Below are 15,085 nucleotides of genomic sequence, written 5' to 3' on the forward strand. Positions count from 1 at the left end.
ATAATATCTAAGAATTTACCGTCGATTCCTATCGTTATGTAACGTGTAAAGGGTTGCAAATGGTGAAAAAATGATAATAAGGAAGAATTCGTATTACAGGATTTCATGACAACTTCACGAGTGAAACCCAATTTTACACACGTTTATTAAAGCTTCCTCAATACAATTCATTAATCTTCGTTAGCACAACCTCATTATTCCTCCCAACGATAGAAATAAATCCACGATGCTGGGCAAACCTTGGCAGGGATGCTGACACCAACGTATCTCACAACCTTTTCTTTACACTTTTATAAACGACAGTGTCTCGACGTGTTACAAACATTTCTCAACGCGATGCAATGCCGGCATTGGAAGTTATCGCTTACATTGAATGCAATGTAATAATTATATATAAAATAGAACATTTTGGAGATAACGCTCAGATCTGTACAATCGAGAAATTACACATTCATCGTGTATACATAATATGTATATATATATAATATATATCTCTATTACGTAAAACTATGTAAATGTACATACACGTTAGTTTGCAACCTTAAATATGAGTTTTACAGACTGTCGCGCAAACCACGCGTGCGAGTAATTAGGATAGTTGGTCGCGTGAAGGTAAATAAACGTACAATTGTAAACAGCGATGAAAATGAAGAAAGAACAGAAATATGTTGTAGAGAGATGAATCAGTAGAGTTTTCGGAAGATAATAAAATCAACTGTCGTCGAGATGTACAATGACGAGACTCGTGAAAAAACAATAGACCTTGAGATTCAACGGACAGAACGTGCTAAATTGCCGTATGGACATGCAACAATTGCTCAGTGTATCGTTATTCCTAGTCGAGGAAAAACAGTGCATTCTTTCAATACTATAGATGGCATACGTAGAATGCTTCCAAAAACGGTACGAGCATTTTGCACTGTACTCGTAGAATTTGTTGAAAAAGGACGACATTGAAATTTTTGCGCAAGTAGCATTTCGTGTATCGATACCAATATCGTGGAGTAATGCGTAGTTTTGTATCCAAGAAAACTGCTTGGACGATACATTGCTTTCTATACGAGTACAGTGACAAATATTCGGATCGCGTAACAATTACTCCAAAAAACATTCTGTACAGAATATATTAAACCTGTTTGTTACCGCATAACACTTTAGCAAAATCCCTCATTGGTTATTTACATTTACGTCACTAGGTCGGCCGTAGTATCAATTAATTAGCTTACATTTCACTTAATAGTACACGTTAATATCATTGCATCAACACCCTATTTATATTTTTGATTAATATGTAACCTTGGCTTATCATCTTTGATAAAAGACACAATTTTTCTCGCCACCGCGTTGGACTCGAGACGATATCCATGATGGTAATACTTAATACTTTACAATCAGGATATACATGCAGTGTCGATAAACGTTCGTAAGTGTGTATCCGGCGTATTTACAACTTTCTCTAATTAATGTCCTTTACGTTTCTATCATCTCTTGCCATAAATAATATATTATTATGCTACGACGTGTTGTTATTCCTCATCAGTTTTTTTTTTTTTTTTTTTTTTTTTTGGCATAGGAACCTTTTCGCATTCACGCATCATCGAGCTTCCTTCTAATCAACGATACTAATACTGTTCGTTTAAATTATGCGAATACAATTCGATCTCATTTCAGCAGTCACGATATACCTTCAAGCGTTCATGACGTACAAAGTGATTCTATCGCTAATTTCCCATAATGGTGGATCGATTTCTAAACATAAGACTGCATGCATTTGTGGAGGAACTAGCAAGAGGATCTCTCTGTATTTATGTACACGTATATCATGTTCGAAAATCACGTTGTTCGCTAACTGTTAGGAAGGAATACCAGTTGGCGGATTGTTATTACATTTGTTTAAGAGTAATCCTGATGGTGTCCGGACTGGAGTACTACGTCACATCAAGCTTTATGATTTGTTCCGCAACTGACAATTTTAATATTTACATCGACGGTAATGATAAAATCGCCAGCATCGCATGCTCGATGTAAATGAATATCCCTTTTCGTTAAAATTTGTTCGATATCGTCTAAAATCTTCATCGAAATACGAAAGAAGTATCTGACTGCGAGAATGATACTCGTAGCTGCCTTCTCCCCGTTCGATTATTCCTCGTTAGATAGTCGACTTGGCGTTAGCAAGTAAACACACCTTGCAAATTCGTGCAAGAATGATTGGGCAAAGTTTCGTAAAACGACACAGTAAAATTCACCACTTTCCTCCGAAAGTAACCACAAAACGTTCCAAGACACAAAACCATGTCCGGTTCACATAAAATGCGTCTACAAAAACGTGTAAATCACGGATTAATACATAATTACAGATTCTTATATACAAACATACAGTCTCGTCATGGAATGGTATGACAATATATTATCACCTAGCTTAAATACCCTTACAGTTGTTTCTTTGCAACTATATAATACAAGATTATACTAAAGATTCGTATTACTGGCGAATATTGAACGATGTCGACGATGGTAGAACAAATGATAAACCTCGTTAAAAAATTTGATCTATGCGATGTAAAAAAAAAAAAAAAACATTATCTCTCAATTCGTGTAACGATAATGCACCAAACAACACGAACCGACGGATAATTAAAACGAACGATGAGATCAACGAAAACGATTCGCAATGGTAAAGAATAAAAATGACCGTCTACGTGTTTCGAGAGCTTTAGCAGACTTAAAGATAGAGGAAAGAAATTCCTATTGAGAGAGGCTCAGTTCAACGCGTGACTGTTTCTACGTCTTAGGAACACTCTACTATTGACTGGATAAACTCTGGTCAATAATATCAACGAGCTGCCCAGAGCCAATTTAACAGGAGCCTGTCGACCACCTGGTAATCTGATGAAAACCGTGGCCACAGCCGCGACACCGTCATCGGTTGGCTCGACTGCTACCGGTCTAACGTCACTGTGAAAGCTAACTAATTTATTACGTCTATTTTTTCGCTGAGGTGAGCTCGGACTACAATCGTTACCATTTCGATCGTAAATGATGGTAGCCGAGGCGAAAGGTCTCTTAGCCATATGCAACATTTCGACAACGTGTCTTCTTCGCGCTCTTCGAACATCGGCTGCCTGTTTTGTCTTCCAAGCGACCACGCAACCAGCTAGGAATAAAAAGAAACAAGAAAAGAACACCGAGAAGAAGACGAAGAGGTCGATATGCAACTGATCCTGTCGGAAGAAAATCATTCCATAGGCAGCTCGACCACTTATCTCTGGATGTACGGGGTCGATTGCTCTTAACGCGATGTGAAACTTTGTTTGATGGAGTTCGTGTTTGTCCTGTGGCAAAGTTAACACCAATCGATTAGTGAGGTTTCTGACGACTAACAACGTGTTCCTCTTTTCGATGGTTAAGAAAGTAGCCAGACTTTCCGCGTAGCGTTCCATCACGATGTATTGAGGGCCGGTATTCCAATCTGGTTCAGTAGTAGTACCGTTAGATGTAAATGCAAATGTATTATCTGGATGGAATTCAACTATCCTCATTCGGCTACCGGTGTGCTCGTCTGACCACATGTGAGAATCTTTCCGCCATACGAATCTGTTGTCCAATTCAACCTAAACATAATTAAAGGTTAATATAAAACTTAACATTAAATGTTTCACAATTGAATAAATATTTTGAAAAACGTACGTCTTGATAGCCCGTCGTGGAATTTAAAGTAACGACGAAAGAATCGTCACGAGGACTAAGAAATAGGTCCAAAGCTCCTTGAGTTACATCCACCATGACTCTGATATCGACGTTCATAAAACGCGGCTGCACCATGTAGAATACCGTCTGACCGGGATTCAATGGCTTTGGCTTCAATTTGCACTCGTCTGTAATTGATAAAAAGATGTATTATTATTAGTGTCGTATAAAAGCTTGGAAGAGACAGGTAATTCATTATTGGAGGAGTACGAACCATAAGATCCTCCAGATAGAATAGAATGTTGCAATTTGAGAAAATCGATACTCAGTTAAAGTGCGTAGCGCACGGATAATAGGAATTAATGCGGTAGACAGACTTGTAACTTAATTAAGATGGGAAATTCAGCGGGAAATGAAGGAATATACATCTGTAATTGCTCGTCAAAGTACTCACCTATTAATTTGGAATCAAAGCACATTTTGTTGTCAACTGTTACAGTCTTGTAACACTGATGTCCCATAGTTGGTACGCCAGCATAGTTCTCCTTGCATTTACTGCATTGCACCATCCAGCATGGAGGACCACCAGTATTCGTACCCTTCATAGGGCCACTGGTACATGGCTGACTTTCTGTATTATTACCGCAATTGCACTTTTCTCCTGTTACAGGATCGCAAGTGAATCCATGCCCGTGACATTCACAACTGAAAAAATATTTTTTTTTTATATAACGGTTAGGTTTAGAAACAGTAACTCAACTGAACCTCGTCTTTTTGTATACAATACATAAATAAATATTATATAAATACTAACGGTCGACACACATCCCGTAAATCTTCCGTTCCTCTAAAATAACCAGTCATGCATTCGCCACATTTGTCACCTTTCGTGTTGTTGCCGCAATTCACACATTTCGCCTTGGCTACAGGGCCCTCGACTAACTGTTTCTTTAATAAATCGAACGACATTTTGTTGATAGAATTCGGATCCTGCAAATGATTTTTTTTTTACGACTTATCCGATTTTCATCTGTGCTTTCGATATGTGAAATAAATAAATTACCGGTACGGTCATGCTTTCATTGATGCAAATTCGTGTATGCCCGTTACAATATTCAAGGCATGGTATACACTGTCCATTGTCCATTGGATTTCCAACGAACAGAGGTAAACACTTGTCGCATTGTGGTCCCATCGTATTATTATGGCACTCCAAACAGACGTCCAATTTATCCGGACCTGCGCAATTACTATGGCCGTTACACTGGCACTGAATCGAACAATTGGCACCTACGTAACCAAAGTCGCAACGGCAAACATTTGGATCTATGCATGTTCCTCTTACGCAACCTTGCGTACACATTGGCACGCAAATTTTTCTGTAAACAAGATGCATTATGCATATAACAAGAAAATTATAAATTAACACGGGTAATAATTTAGAGCTTCGTTTTATTTATAGAATATATAAATCTTACCTTCCAAACTCGTTGGATGAGGGCCTGAAATAAATGTAAACGGATTAATACGGTATTTACTTATTATAATTAACATTATAAGAGGTAATAAAATTACGTTTCAGTTTTATATCCGTCGCCGCACATGCACTCGAAGCCTTCCTCCGAATCGAAACACTTTTCACTTTTCGGGGAACATGTATGGTGTCCATTGGTGCATTCGTTTTCTGGAGGGCATCGCACGTAGTGCCAAGAAAATATTGGCTTCGATATTACATTAGGAATCGATGGACTTTTAAGAAATGTTATAACACCTGAGGACAATGTAGTTGTAGATGCTGTAATTGTTCAAAAAATAAACAAAACAAAAAATAAAATTAAAATCAAATAAAAAAATTAGTTCAATAATTTGTTAATCTATCTATTAATAATACTTACGTGCTTCCGTTTGAGGAAACTGTTGATAATACAGCATTTCGCATGTGCCACCAGCTGGATGATCCGCAGGCGCTTCCAGCGAGCCCTCTGTACATATTCCTTGACCAGTCATGTTAGTTGAATTTAAAGAACACCACCCACAGTGGGAGTGCTTTAAACATGTGCTGCATTGCTTAAAAACGGAACATGGCTCGGGACAATGATCCATATCAGAATTACGTAGTACCAAGCCACATACACCACCAGCGCAGTAAAGAGGTTGATACGATGGAGAGATGCACTAGAATTTATTAATAGACGGACTTGTAGTATAAGCGTCATTAATTTTCTTCTAGCAGTGTGCTTACTTCGTTGAGTTGCGTAGACCATCTACATTCCCGCCATCCACCTTCAGCTCCAGTTCCCTTCAAACAACTTCTACAATCTTTATGATCAACGCATCGTTTCTCGCATTGTGTGCTTCCCTTTTTAATACTCGATCTCTCGAAGATAACATTCGGTACACAATTCCAATCGTATACAGGCTCACCTGTTACTGCAACTCCCACCTCAGCTAATAACATTTGGAAAATGTGTTAAGAACGATTAATGAACGTTAGAGCGATTTAACCAGTTAACGATACTTACAAATCTTCAAGACTTGTCTTGTCCATACACAACCTTCGCCGAGACTTTTACATTTCTCGCAATCGCTAGCTGGACATTGTCGTTCACCGCATTGATTTACATCCATCGCCGACATTTGTCTGATGCTGCACCTATTTAATTCATCGCAGTCTTTGTCGGACGGTATACACGATCCATCTTGGCAATTCATACACCATTTGCATACTGGCTCCTCGTTTGTATAATACGGCCACTTTGCTAAACATTCCGTGCAAGTTTTAAAATTTTGACATTTTCTGCTCGCCATCCATTCTGAATTACAAAAGATTCCATTCGATCGTTGGGCCTGAGTAACATTAATATCGCATCTAAAACAGAAATGACTTGTTCTACAGCCATTTTTTGCTTATACATATATATTTATTTAAATTCATACCTGTCATCCTTATTAACAGACACTTCATTAGAAAAACAGAAAGAAGCATTATTCCCACTAATTGTAGTAACAGAACAAAAGGAGCATCCGAAGTATTTTCTGCAAGTTATTTTATCTGTCCAAAGATTGCACAAATCTTCAGGTATGTTTATGAGTGTAACATGACTTTTAATTCCACCGTCAAAACCGCCGACAACGTACACAGCATTAGACTCTGGGTCAGCGTGAGTCATCGCGTGAGCATATGCTGGTGGCGGAGGACTTCCGATTACTTCCATATCCTTTGTTATCAAACGAATCCATAAATTACACGAATACTTGTAAGCGATCAACGAATCAGAAGTATTATGAGGATTTTGGCGACCACCGAATATGACCATGTATTCGTCAGTGGTGACGGCAGAATGAAGAAATCTAGCTTGGGGCTGCAATAAAACGTCGCAATTGTAATCACCTTTCTTTGAAACGACAATGAGTGAATAAATATCTCCTTACCAAACTACTTCCATCGGTGAGATCATCGTCAAACGGTGGAAGCACCGACCAAGTGCGAGTTTTATAATTCAACGCGTACAATTTGTTGGAGATGAAGGTTCGATTTATCGCATACGTGTATCCACCGAAAATATAAAAGCTGTCCGATTTGCTATGGTATACGGTCGAATGGCCATAAACTCCCAATGGTCCATTTCCAATCGTGTTAATCGTGTGCCAAGTTTCCGTTTCCAGATTAAATTCCCATACTATGTCAAGATATCCGTACTTGGGGCTAAATCCCCCAATCAATAACAGACTCTCCGACTCTCCGTTTCTGCGTAAAGTCAACGTATGCCCAGCCAAAGGCGGTGGCTCCCTTTCCAACTCGTCGCGCGTGATTTGTGTCCACTTCTGATTCTGAAGACTGAACTTCCAGAAATCGCTCAACGTGTTGTTCGATAATCCTTGAATGTCTTCCTCCTTCATCGACAAACCGCCGTAGACGTATATCTGTTGTCTGCTGTGGACTATTTCAGTCGCATGGAAATATCTACCTTGAGGCATGGAAGCTTCCGAATTCGATTCCACGGTAATAGGCATCCACGTGTTGTTTTTAGTATCGAACAGTCTGATATCGTTCAAAGGACCGTGGCTAAGAGAATATCCGCCGAACATCCACAGACTACCCCTTCTGTCGGCGACCAATGTATGACCGAATCGCGGCAGAGTTTTTCGCAGATGATCCAAGTGATCTGCCAAGTACTCGGAATTAAACAGTTCGGTGAAAACCAATTGATGATCTTTAATTACGATCGAGCAATCGTGTCCACCGTATCCGGCTGTACAAACGCAGCGACCATAGCCCTTGTCGCAGATGCCTTGCTTCTTGGACGATGTACAGTTGTTAGGACATAGTTCGATATCGCAATTGATACCCACGAAACCAGTTTTACACAAACAATTCCCACTTCGACATTCTCGATTCCCAGGGCAACTGTTACACGTCATTATTATGTAGCTTGCATTGAATCCCTCCACCTCGTCCAATTGTTTATAGTGAACAGTGAGAAATCCAGACTTGGCTTCCACTGTTACAGGATAATCCGTGCTTTCTGTACAATAAACGCCTAGTAGTTGACTCTGATGACTAGTAGTAGACGAGACAAACTCGGGAAGTCCGTCGTACACGTAAACGCTATTTTCTTGGCAGCTAACATTTATGTCCTCGTGTATAGTAAACTGAATAACACTTTGCGTTCCTAGAAGCATCGTATCCGACGAAAGGTCTGTCTTTGGACTGACTATCCAGAGACATTCTCTCGTTGGCGACTCCCCGAAATGACTTTCCCGCAATGATAATTGCGAGTGTCTGCTACCGAGGCCTTGTCTACCAGCTCCCTCGCCTCCGAGCATGCCACGCGACATACAGCCATAATAACACATTCCACCGTCTCTAGGATCACCGTAATAGCCTTTCTTACAGCGCTGACACATGTCCCCTTGCGTGTTATCGCGACAGAAGCATACACCAGTTTGTCGATCGCAAATGGCCAGATCTTTGTCTCCGTGTTCGTTACAGTTACATTTTTTGCATCCAAGCGACGTTGTGGCATTACCATAGCTGCCCGCCTTGCATTCCTCGCAATACACGCCAGTAGTCCAATCCTGACACTCGTCGCAAACACCCGGGCCTTGCACGCAAGTAGAGTGATTGTAACAACCGCAATTCGTTCTACAATCCGGTCCTGTCCAACCAAGGTAGCACTCGCATTTGTAGAGAGGGTCCTCGCTACAACGACCGTTGATGCATTTCTCGTAACAGGTTTTCGTGCAATTCTCTTTACCATCGCCGTTGAAACCTCTTTTACATTGACAACTGAAACTACCGTGAGTGTTCGTACACAACGCGTTAGGATGGCAATCGTGCAGACCTAAATCGCATTCGTCGACGTCGGGGCATTGTGCGTATGCCCAACTGGATTCATCAGCTTCTAAGGTGCTATTTTGATATTCGTTGATTACTAAGCTACAATTGACGTGAGGCTGATTGAAATCCCCTTGCACGCATACTCCCAAAATAGGATTCTCCAGACTGTAACACCAGCCACAACTCAACGAGTGTAAACAACTGGAGCAATTCGTGTGCCGACTGCAACTTTTGCATTGATCGTTGCCTGTTAAGGATGATCCAGATCTCGCGGTTACTCCCATTAGACCAGCTTGATCCATCCATTCTCTACATAAACCGAACTGGTATTCGGACGTGTATACCGAAAACGAAAAGCACTCTTGCGTGGCTTCGCACCATACGCATCTTCCACGTTCATCCAAACATTGCGTGCAGTTTGACCGCTGTCTACACGGGATTGGACACTGATCGAGACTAACGACAGCGTTAGGTACTCTACCTATTCTTGCGCAACGAGCTTCCTCTGTCCACCATTCGCACAAGTTGCTACCAACGCAGGATTCGCAGGAAATGTAATTAGAACAATTGGCACAGGCTGAAGGAGTGATGGTTAAGTAATGCCATTCGCGAATCGGACTCCCATCTTCGTCCCAATCCATGTCGGCTACGCAACTTTCCGTTTCGTTGATCGAACGTGATAGACATTTATTAATAATATCGCACCAGCCACACGAAGAATCGGTTAGGCAGTGAAGACAATTTTTATATTGATGACAAGATCCGTTTTGATATGGTTCAAGATATTCGAAAGTGAACACCTTTGGGTTCTCGGTTTTCTTGTTATGGGTTATTTCCATTTTACTGGCGTACGCGTAGCTTGCGGTAACCATCCTTTTCGACTCGAAATCTAGTAGATATCGCCCTGGCAACAACATCATTTGATGTCCGTCGGGCCATTTTGTTGGAATGCACTGTGACGTCTCAGCGGTTAAATTCGCGACTAATTCCAATTCTTGAGGATCGTCGCTTCGCGATACGTGCAGGGTTGCGCTGTTGTAACTAACGCAGATCTTCAAGTGCTCTACCGTGCTGTCCCAATAATATTGCGGTGGTCTAAGGAATCCAATTAATCTAGCAATCATTTCACCGCCAAGGGCAGACTCTATTTTTGCCCCTTGCACAGACGGAACGTTGAAATCAACCGTGGTAGCATTAACTATCGTTACAGAGTCTGGCTGACTAAAGTTTACGGGCGGTTTATACTTTAAAAATGTTAATCCTGGCCTTTTATCCATTTCCCGACACTCCTCGACTTTTATAATTTCTGTTCCTTTCGGACCCCACCATCCGGGTATTTGTAACGGCGTGTCGTCTCGGAGACCACAGACTCCGTAATTATCATCTTTGTGATGACACCGCGCATTTTGAACACACCAAGTGCAAGTACCAAGATTTAATTTGTTGGAAACGGACTTCTTTCCACGAGCAGTCGTGCCCCAACCACCGCCAGGTTGACCATGTATTAAACAAGAATGACAATCCCCAAGCGCAGGACAAACGCCTGGACAGCGAGTCGTTTGAAGATTAGTCGTACAATTACTACCAATGGTTCTACCATAACATATCTCGTCTGCTGAGCACCAACCGCATTCTGGATTTGCGGCACATTCCATTAGGCTTTTGTGTCTTGAGCAGATTTGTTCGGGTTCTATGTAATCTTCGTCTCCTGGTGCGAGCATCGGTGGTAGTGTATACGCGAGTAAATCCGCGTTTACGTTTCCGTGATAACCACCAACTAATAACAAAGTGTTTCCGTTGCGCACATCAGCCGCATGCGCGAATACTCCTTGTTGTTTCGGATAACGTGAATCTAAAGATGACATTACAATAAACGTTTTAAAACAAAAGTTACGCTTTACGTAATTTTGATTTAAGAGGTTAGTTTCAGCGTACCTTTGTCATTCAAACCCAATACATCGTGACTTACCCAGGCATGACAGCCCAGGTGATACAGATACATCTGATTATCATAACAAATTTCCTCTTTATTGTGTCTGTGAGAATATCCACCAAATACAACTAAATAATTCCCTGGAAAATTAAACAAATCGACGATTTATTTACAGTTGTTTAAGTAAAAAATGTGACTGAAATGGATCACATGTTTCTTGTAATACTACGTATGAAAAAGCATTACCTATAATATTACAAGTATGAAATGCTCGTTCTCTTGGAACGTAAGTGTCTCGTAAGTGGGCTCTCGGATAGTGGATTTCCGACCAAACTTTTCTGTCGAGTTGAAACACAAACATTCTATCTGATAATTTACTAAAGCGTGCCACGCTAGCCACTACTCCTCCGTAAACTAATAGAGAATTAGTAGCGCGGTGGTATACGGTTGAATGTGCTACTACGCGTACGTCTAGTTCTTTACCCCCTCGAGGATGTACTTCCTTCCATCTCTCTGTAGTTGCGGTAGCATCAGCTGAAATAAAAATAAGTTTAATAAAAGATCTTTCTTTATGTAAAACAATAGTTCAAATATATAAACTTACATAAATTCAATTTAATATTATAAAGACTCGACGAAAATTCACCATCGACTGTACTACCTCCGAAAAGATAGATATAATCATTTGCTAAAGTAAGAGTATGTCTTGTCAATTGTGGTGGATAGAACGGGGAGTTTTTAGCTCGTAATGTCCAAATACGTGTATTAATATTGTAGTGCCATAGTTCATTTGACAAAGAACCATCTTGTACTTTTCCACCATATATTACGAAACCATCTGTAATTAATATGTTGTAAGTTATAATATTCTGTTACGTTTACTTAGATGTGAAACTGACCGTCGTATCTACAAGCAGCATGACCATAACGTGAACTCGGCTTGGGTAATTCGTCGATCGGTGGTTTTGTAGGCTCATCCTCGAACGATTCATCTACCACTAGCTTCTCATCCATAGGATTGCCAACATTTTGCTCCTCCCAATACAATACGTCACTCTTTGCATTTGCAGCGTGAAAGTCTCGATAAAGATTCAAGTTTTCAAGATTTCTGCGATGTCTAATAAAAAGTAAATAAATAAGTAATATTGAATATGAATTTAATATTTATATCTGTATTTTAATAACCTTGTAGTTTGTGCATATCGCGGTTTTGGATGCCTAGAATGCTTTCTTCGAACATCTTCGTTTCTTTCTATCCTAATTGTACTTTTACTCGTGTCATCTTTCCTGGTTTCTTGACCCTTCCTTTCATGTTCCTTATGTTCTGCGTTTCCGTGATTACGTAAACCAAGGGTGTCATTGTTGTTAATACTGTAGATGACTCTCCAAATCAACGACGATTTGGGAAGACCATATGATTCGTTTGCACCTGAACCTATCCGATCTAATTCAGTAGCGATGAGCATAGGATCTAAGTATTCTGCGGACGAGGTGCCTTCTGTTATAAAAGGCATATGATACGTGTAAGAGATAATAGAACATGCTGTAATTCCTATATTTACAGTAAACAACGTTAGCGCTTACCTAATACGTTACCATAGGCATCTTCCCATTGACTTGTACTAAACTGATATACTTCCAAATCGCTGAGTATATAATTGAGATCATACCCGCCAAAAACGTAAAGAGAATCAGTTTCTTTTATATACACCGCTGTATGCGCTGCTCGTGGTCTTAGTCCACCTTCAGAGTGAGAAAGCCAGTACCACCTGTTCATCATACACAGTTATTTATAAATAAAGGTATGCTTGTAATAGTACATTTGGTAACATACTTGTTGCCTTCTGGATGTGTTTTATGTAACGAGCAAGACTGTCCCGAATATCCGTGATGGCATTGACATCGTTTTAAATCGCATTCTCCACCATAACTGCAATTGTTTGGACAAAGAGCATGGGAGCAATCTCTCCCACCCCAATCATTTTCGCAAAAACAAGTATTATTAATGCATTTTCCATGGTTTGTACAATTATTTGGACAATTTGTGACTGAAAATTCTGCATGGAAACCATCCAAAACATAGTTTGTATCGCTGTACAATAATATTAACATCTGCAAAAAAAAAAAGAATAAATTTAGTACACCAGAAAAATGTTATGGAAACAGATAGTACTGTTACTGTATTTCCTAATGATCACACAATATGAATTATTCATAAAGCTGCAATTGAACTGTTTTTCTTGTATCTAGTATCCTATAATTTATTTTTAAAGAATTTCATATTCTCTTACATAACCAGATGACGATGTCACTTGCTGTGGTTCTGTTTTTCCACTAAAACTACCTAAAAGTGGAGATCGAAAGGAATCTCCATCATAAACAAACACATAATCATAACTACATTCTGTTCCCATTGTACGGAAACTTAAAGTGATAAATTGGCGGCTGTTGTTTGCTGCAAAGTATTAAGAACATGTTGAATATGAATAGAGTAAAAAACAAAACAAATAATTATAATTAAAATTGTTATATCTCAGATGATTCTACCTTTTATAAGCCATTCACAGTGAGAATCTTGTGTATAATTTGAGCCAAACGGTCCATCGCTAATGATTCCCCAAGAATCAGTAAACACTTTCCTCGTTTTATCACATGGTATTTGTTTTGGAGACGTTTGTGGAGCTAATTTGAAGCCCCGCAATAGGCAACTCCATATAGTAATCCATACTGCGGTGGATGAGACCCACCCCATTACAATATATTTGCCTCAATGTTGCTTGATAAAATAAAGCTCATCATCCGCGTTCATTGGATTATTTATTGAGCAATTATGTTGCAAGGAACTCGTGCAAAGGATCATATCTAAAAGTACATGCTGCATATTAACTTAATTATTAGATATTTATTTACTATTTTATAATATAATTGTTATACTTAGAAAAAGTAATAATATAATAGTTATATCGAAACAAATAAATCAATAGACTAAACTTAATTTTCTTAAATAATAATACTTAGTACAAAAACAATAGATACAAGAATTCCAATAATGCTACATAAACATACATTATGTGTTATACGTTATACATTGCAAGCATCGGACGCATTGCTCCGTTTCTGCTACAACTTTATACACTCATTGAGAAAAAAGATCATAATATAATAAATGTCGGCTCACGTGTATTGTGCTACAAAACTTATGGTGTTCGACAAAGAGGAAATTAAAGGCTGGCTACACTTCCATTGTCGAAACAAAGTCGGGGAACATTCTTTAAAGAAATAAGTGCGACAGAATCTCAGCTGCGATTGAATCAAAACATTATGCATGTACACACACATACACGTCAAAGCAAAATCTGCACTGTGCTATGCTTTGAATAATCGCATTCTCCAAACGCCAGTTGTTTTTAACGCGTGTATTGCTTCTACTGAGATTTAAATATTCTAGCGCGATGCGATAAACGACAAAATAAATACGCTAATAAGAACAGGCAAGAATTATCGCGTAAACTCTGTTCGGCCTCGCCTGTTGACACCTTGACTACCTCTGCATACGGGGTCAGGGTGGGGGGCCCCCACTGGGGGCTCTTCGACCGCCATTAAGTTCCCCTCGTTTCGAACGCGGTCTCGATATTCGAAAGTTTCCAGGGACACTGATTCAAGAAAAACGTCATACTAAGCTGGATAAAGTATAATGCCCTTCAAATAGCAAATAGTAATTAAGTTATATCACCTACAATCCCGATTCGCTAGAATTTGAACGGTGAATTTACATCAAATTTTTGAAATAATAATTGAGAATGCTATTTTATCCGCATTGCCGTGAACATAGAATTTACTTAAAATAAAACAATTCAAAGTGGTAAAGGAGAATATTTTCTTTCTTATATCTTTAGAAATTTGTTAGGACATGTTGAGAATGGAAAGAATAAAGTAAACGTGTGGAGTTCTGATTCCTTTATTTATTATACCAAAACGTCATGGACGTGCTTCTTCATTTACTTTTCGATCTTCGGTGAAATCTTTGCTGCAGCGAAAAATAAATGATCCATAATGCATTAACTGCGTTTTAGGTCCAACAGCTACTTTAGTCAGGTACTCTCAGTAATCAACTTAAAAGT

The 15,085-nt window shown here is 39.4% G+C and overlaps 1 protein-coding gene across 3 annotated transcripts; it reads right to left on the reverse strand.

The window, feature by feature from the left end:
- Positions 1-121: 121 nt before the first annotated feature.
- Positions 122-15,058, reverse strand: LOC128881435 (multiple epidermal growth factor-like domains protein 8). 3 transcript variants are annotated; one of them, XM_054132465.1, is made up of 22 exons: positions 14,143-15,058; positions 13,512-13,826; positions 13,256-13,419; positions 12,799-13,076; positions 12,549-12,733; positions 12,150-12,462; positions 11,864-12,081; positions 11,569-11,802; positions 11,211-11,498; positions 10,967-11,104; positions 7,123-10,883; positions 6,628-7,052; positions 6,213-6,559; positions 5,933-6,138; positions 5,586-5,865; positions 5,266-5,485; positions 5,169-5,192; positions 4,754-5,069; positions 4,505-4,680; positions 4,145-4,395; positions 3,691-3,878; positions 122-3,614 (listed from the first exon to the last, which is right to left on the reverse strand). In XM_054132465.1, the coding sequence occupies exons 2-22, from the start codon at positions 13,714-13,716 to the stop codon at positions 2,763-2,765; spliced, it is 9,069 nt and encodes a 3,022-aa protein (XP_053988440.1). In that variant the 5' UTR covers positions 13,717-13,826; positions 14,143-15,058; the 3' UTR covers positions 122-2,762. The 3 variants fall into 3 exon arrangements, with proteins under 3 accessions (XP_053988440.1, XP_053988441.1, XP_053988439.1); XM_054132466.1 differs by having other exon boundaries at positions 5,266-5,461; positions 14,031-15,058; XM_054132464.1 differs by having other exon boundaries at positions 14,031-15,058.
- Positions 15,059-15,085: the final 27 nt, after the last annotated feature.

Source organism: Hylaeus volcanicus, chromosome 8 (genome assembly GCF_026283585.1).
Source record: "Hylaeus volcanicus isolate JK05 chromosome 8, UHH_iyHylVolc1.0_haploid, whole genome shotgun sequence".
Lineage (NCBI taxonomy): Eukaryota > Metazoa > Arthropoda > Insecta > Hymenoptera > Colletidae > Hylaeus > Hylaeus volcanicus.

Coding starts and splice junctions, on each gene's coding strand:
- LOC128881435 (XM_054132465.1), bottom strand. CDS start 13,716: ATGGGGTGGGTCTCATCCACCGCAGTATGGATTACTATATGGAGTTGC. Junction 11,105..11,210: donor TCATACTTGTAATATTATAG/GTAATGCTTTTT, acceptor TTAATTTTCCAG/GGAATTATTTAGTTGTATTT. Junction 5,866..5,932: donor GGTCTACGCAACTCAACGAA/GTAAGCACACTG, acceptor AATAAATTCTAG/TGCATCTCTCCATCGTATCA.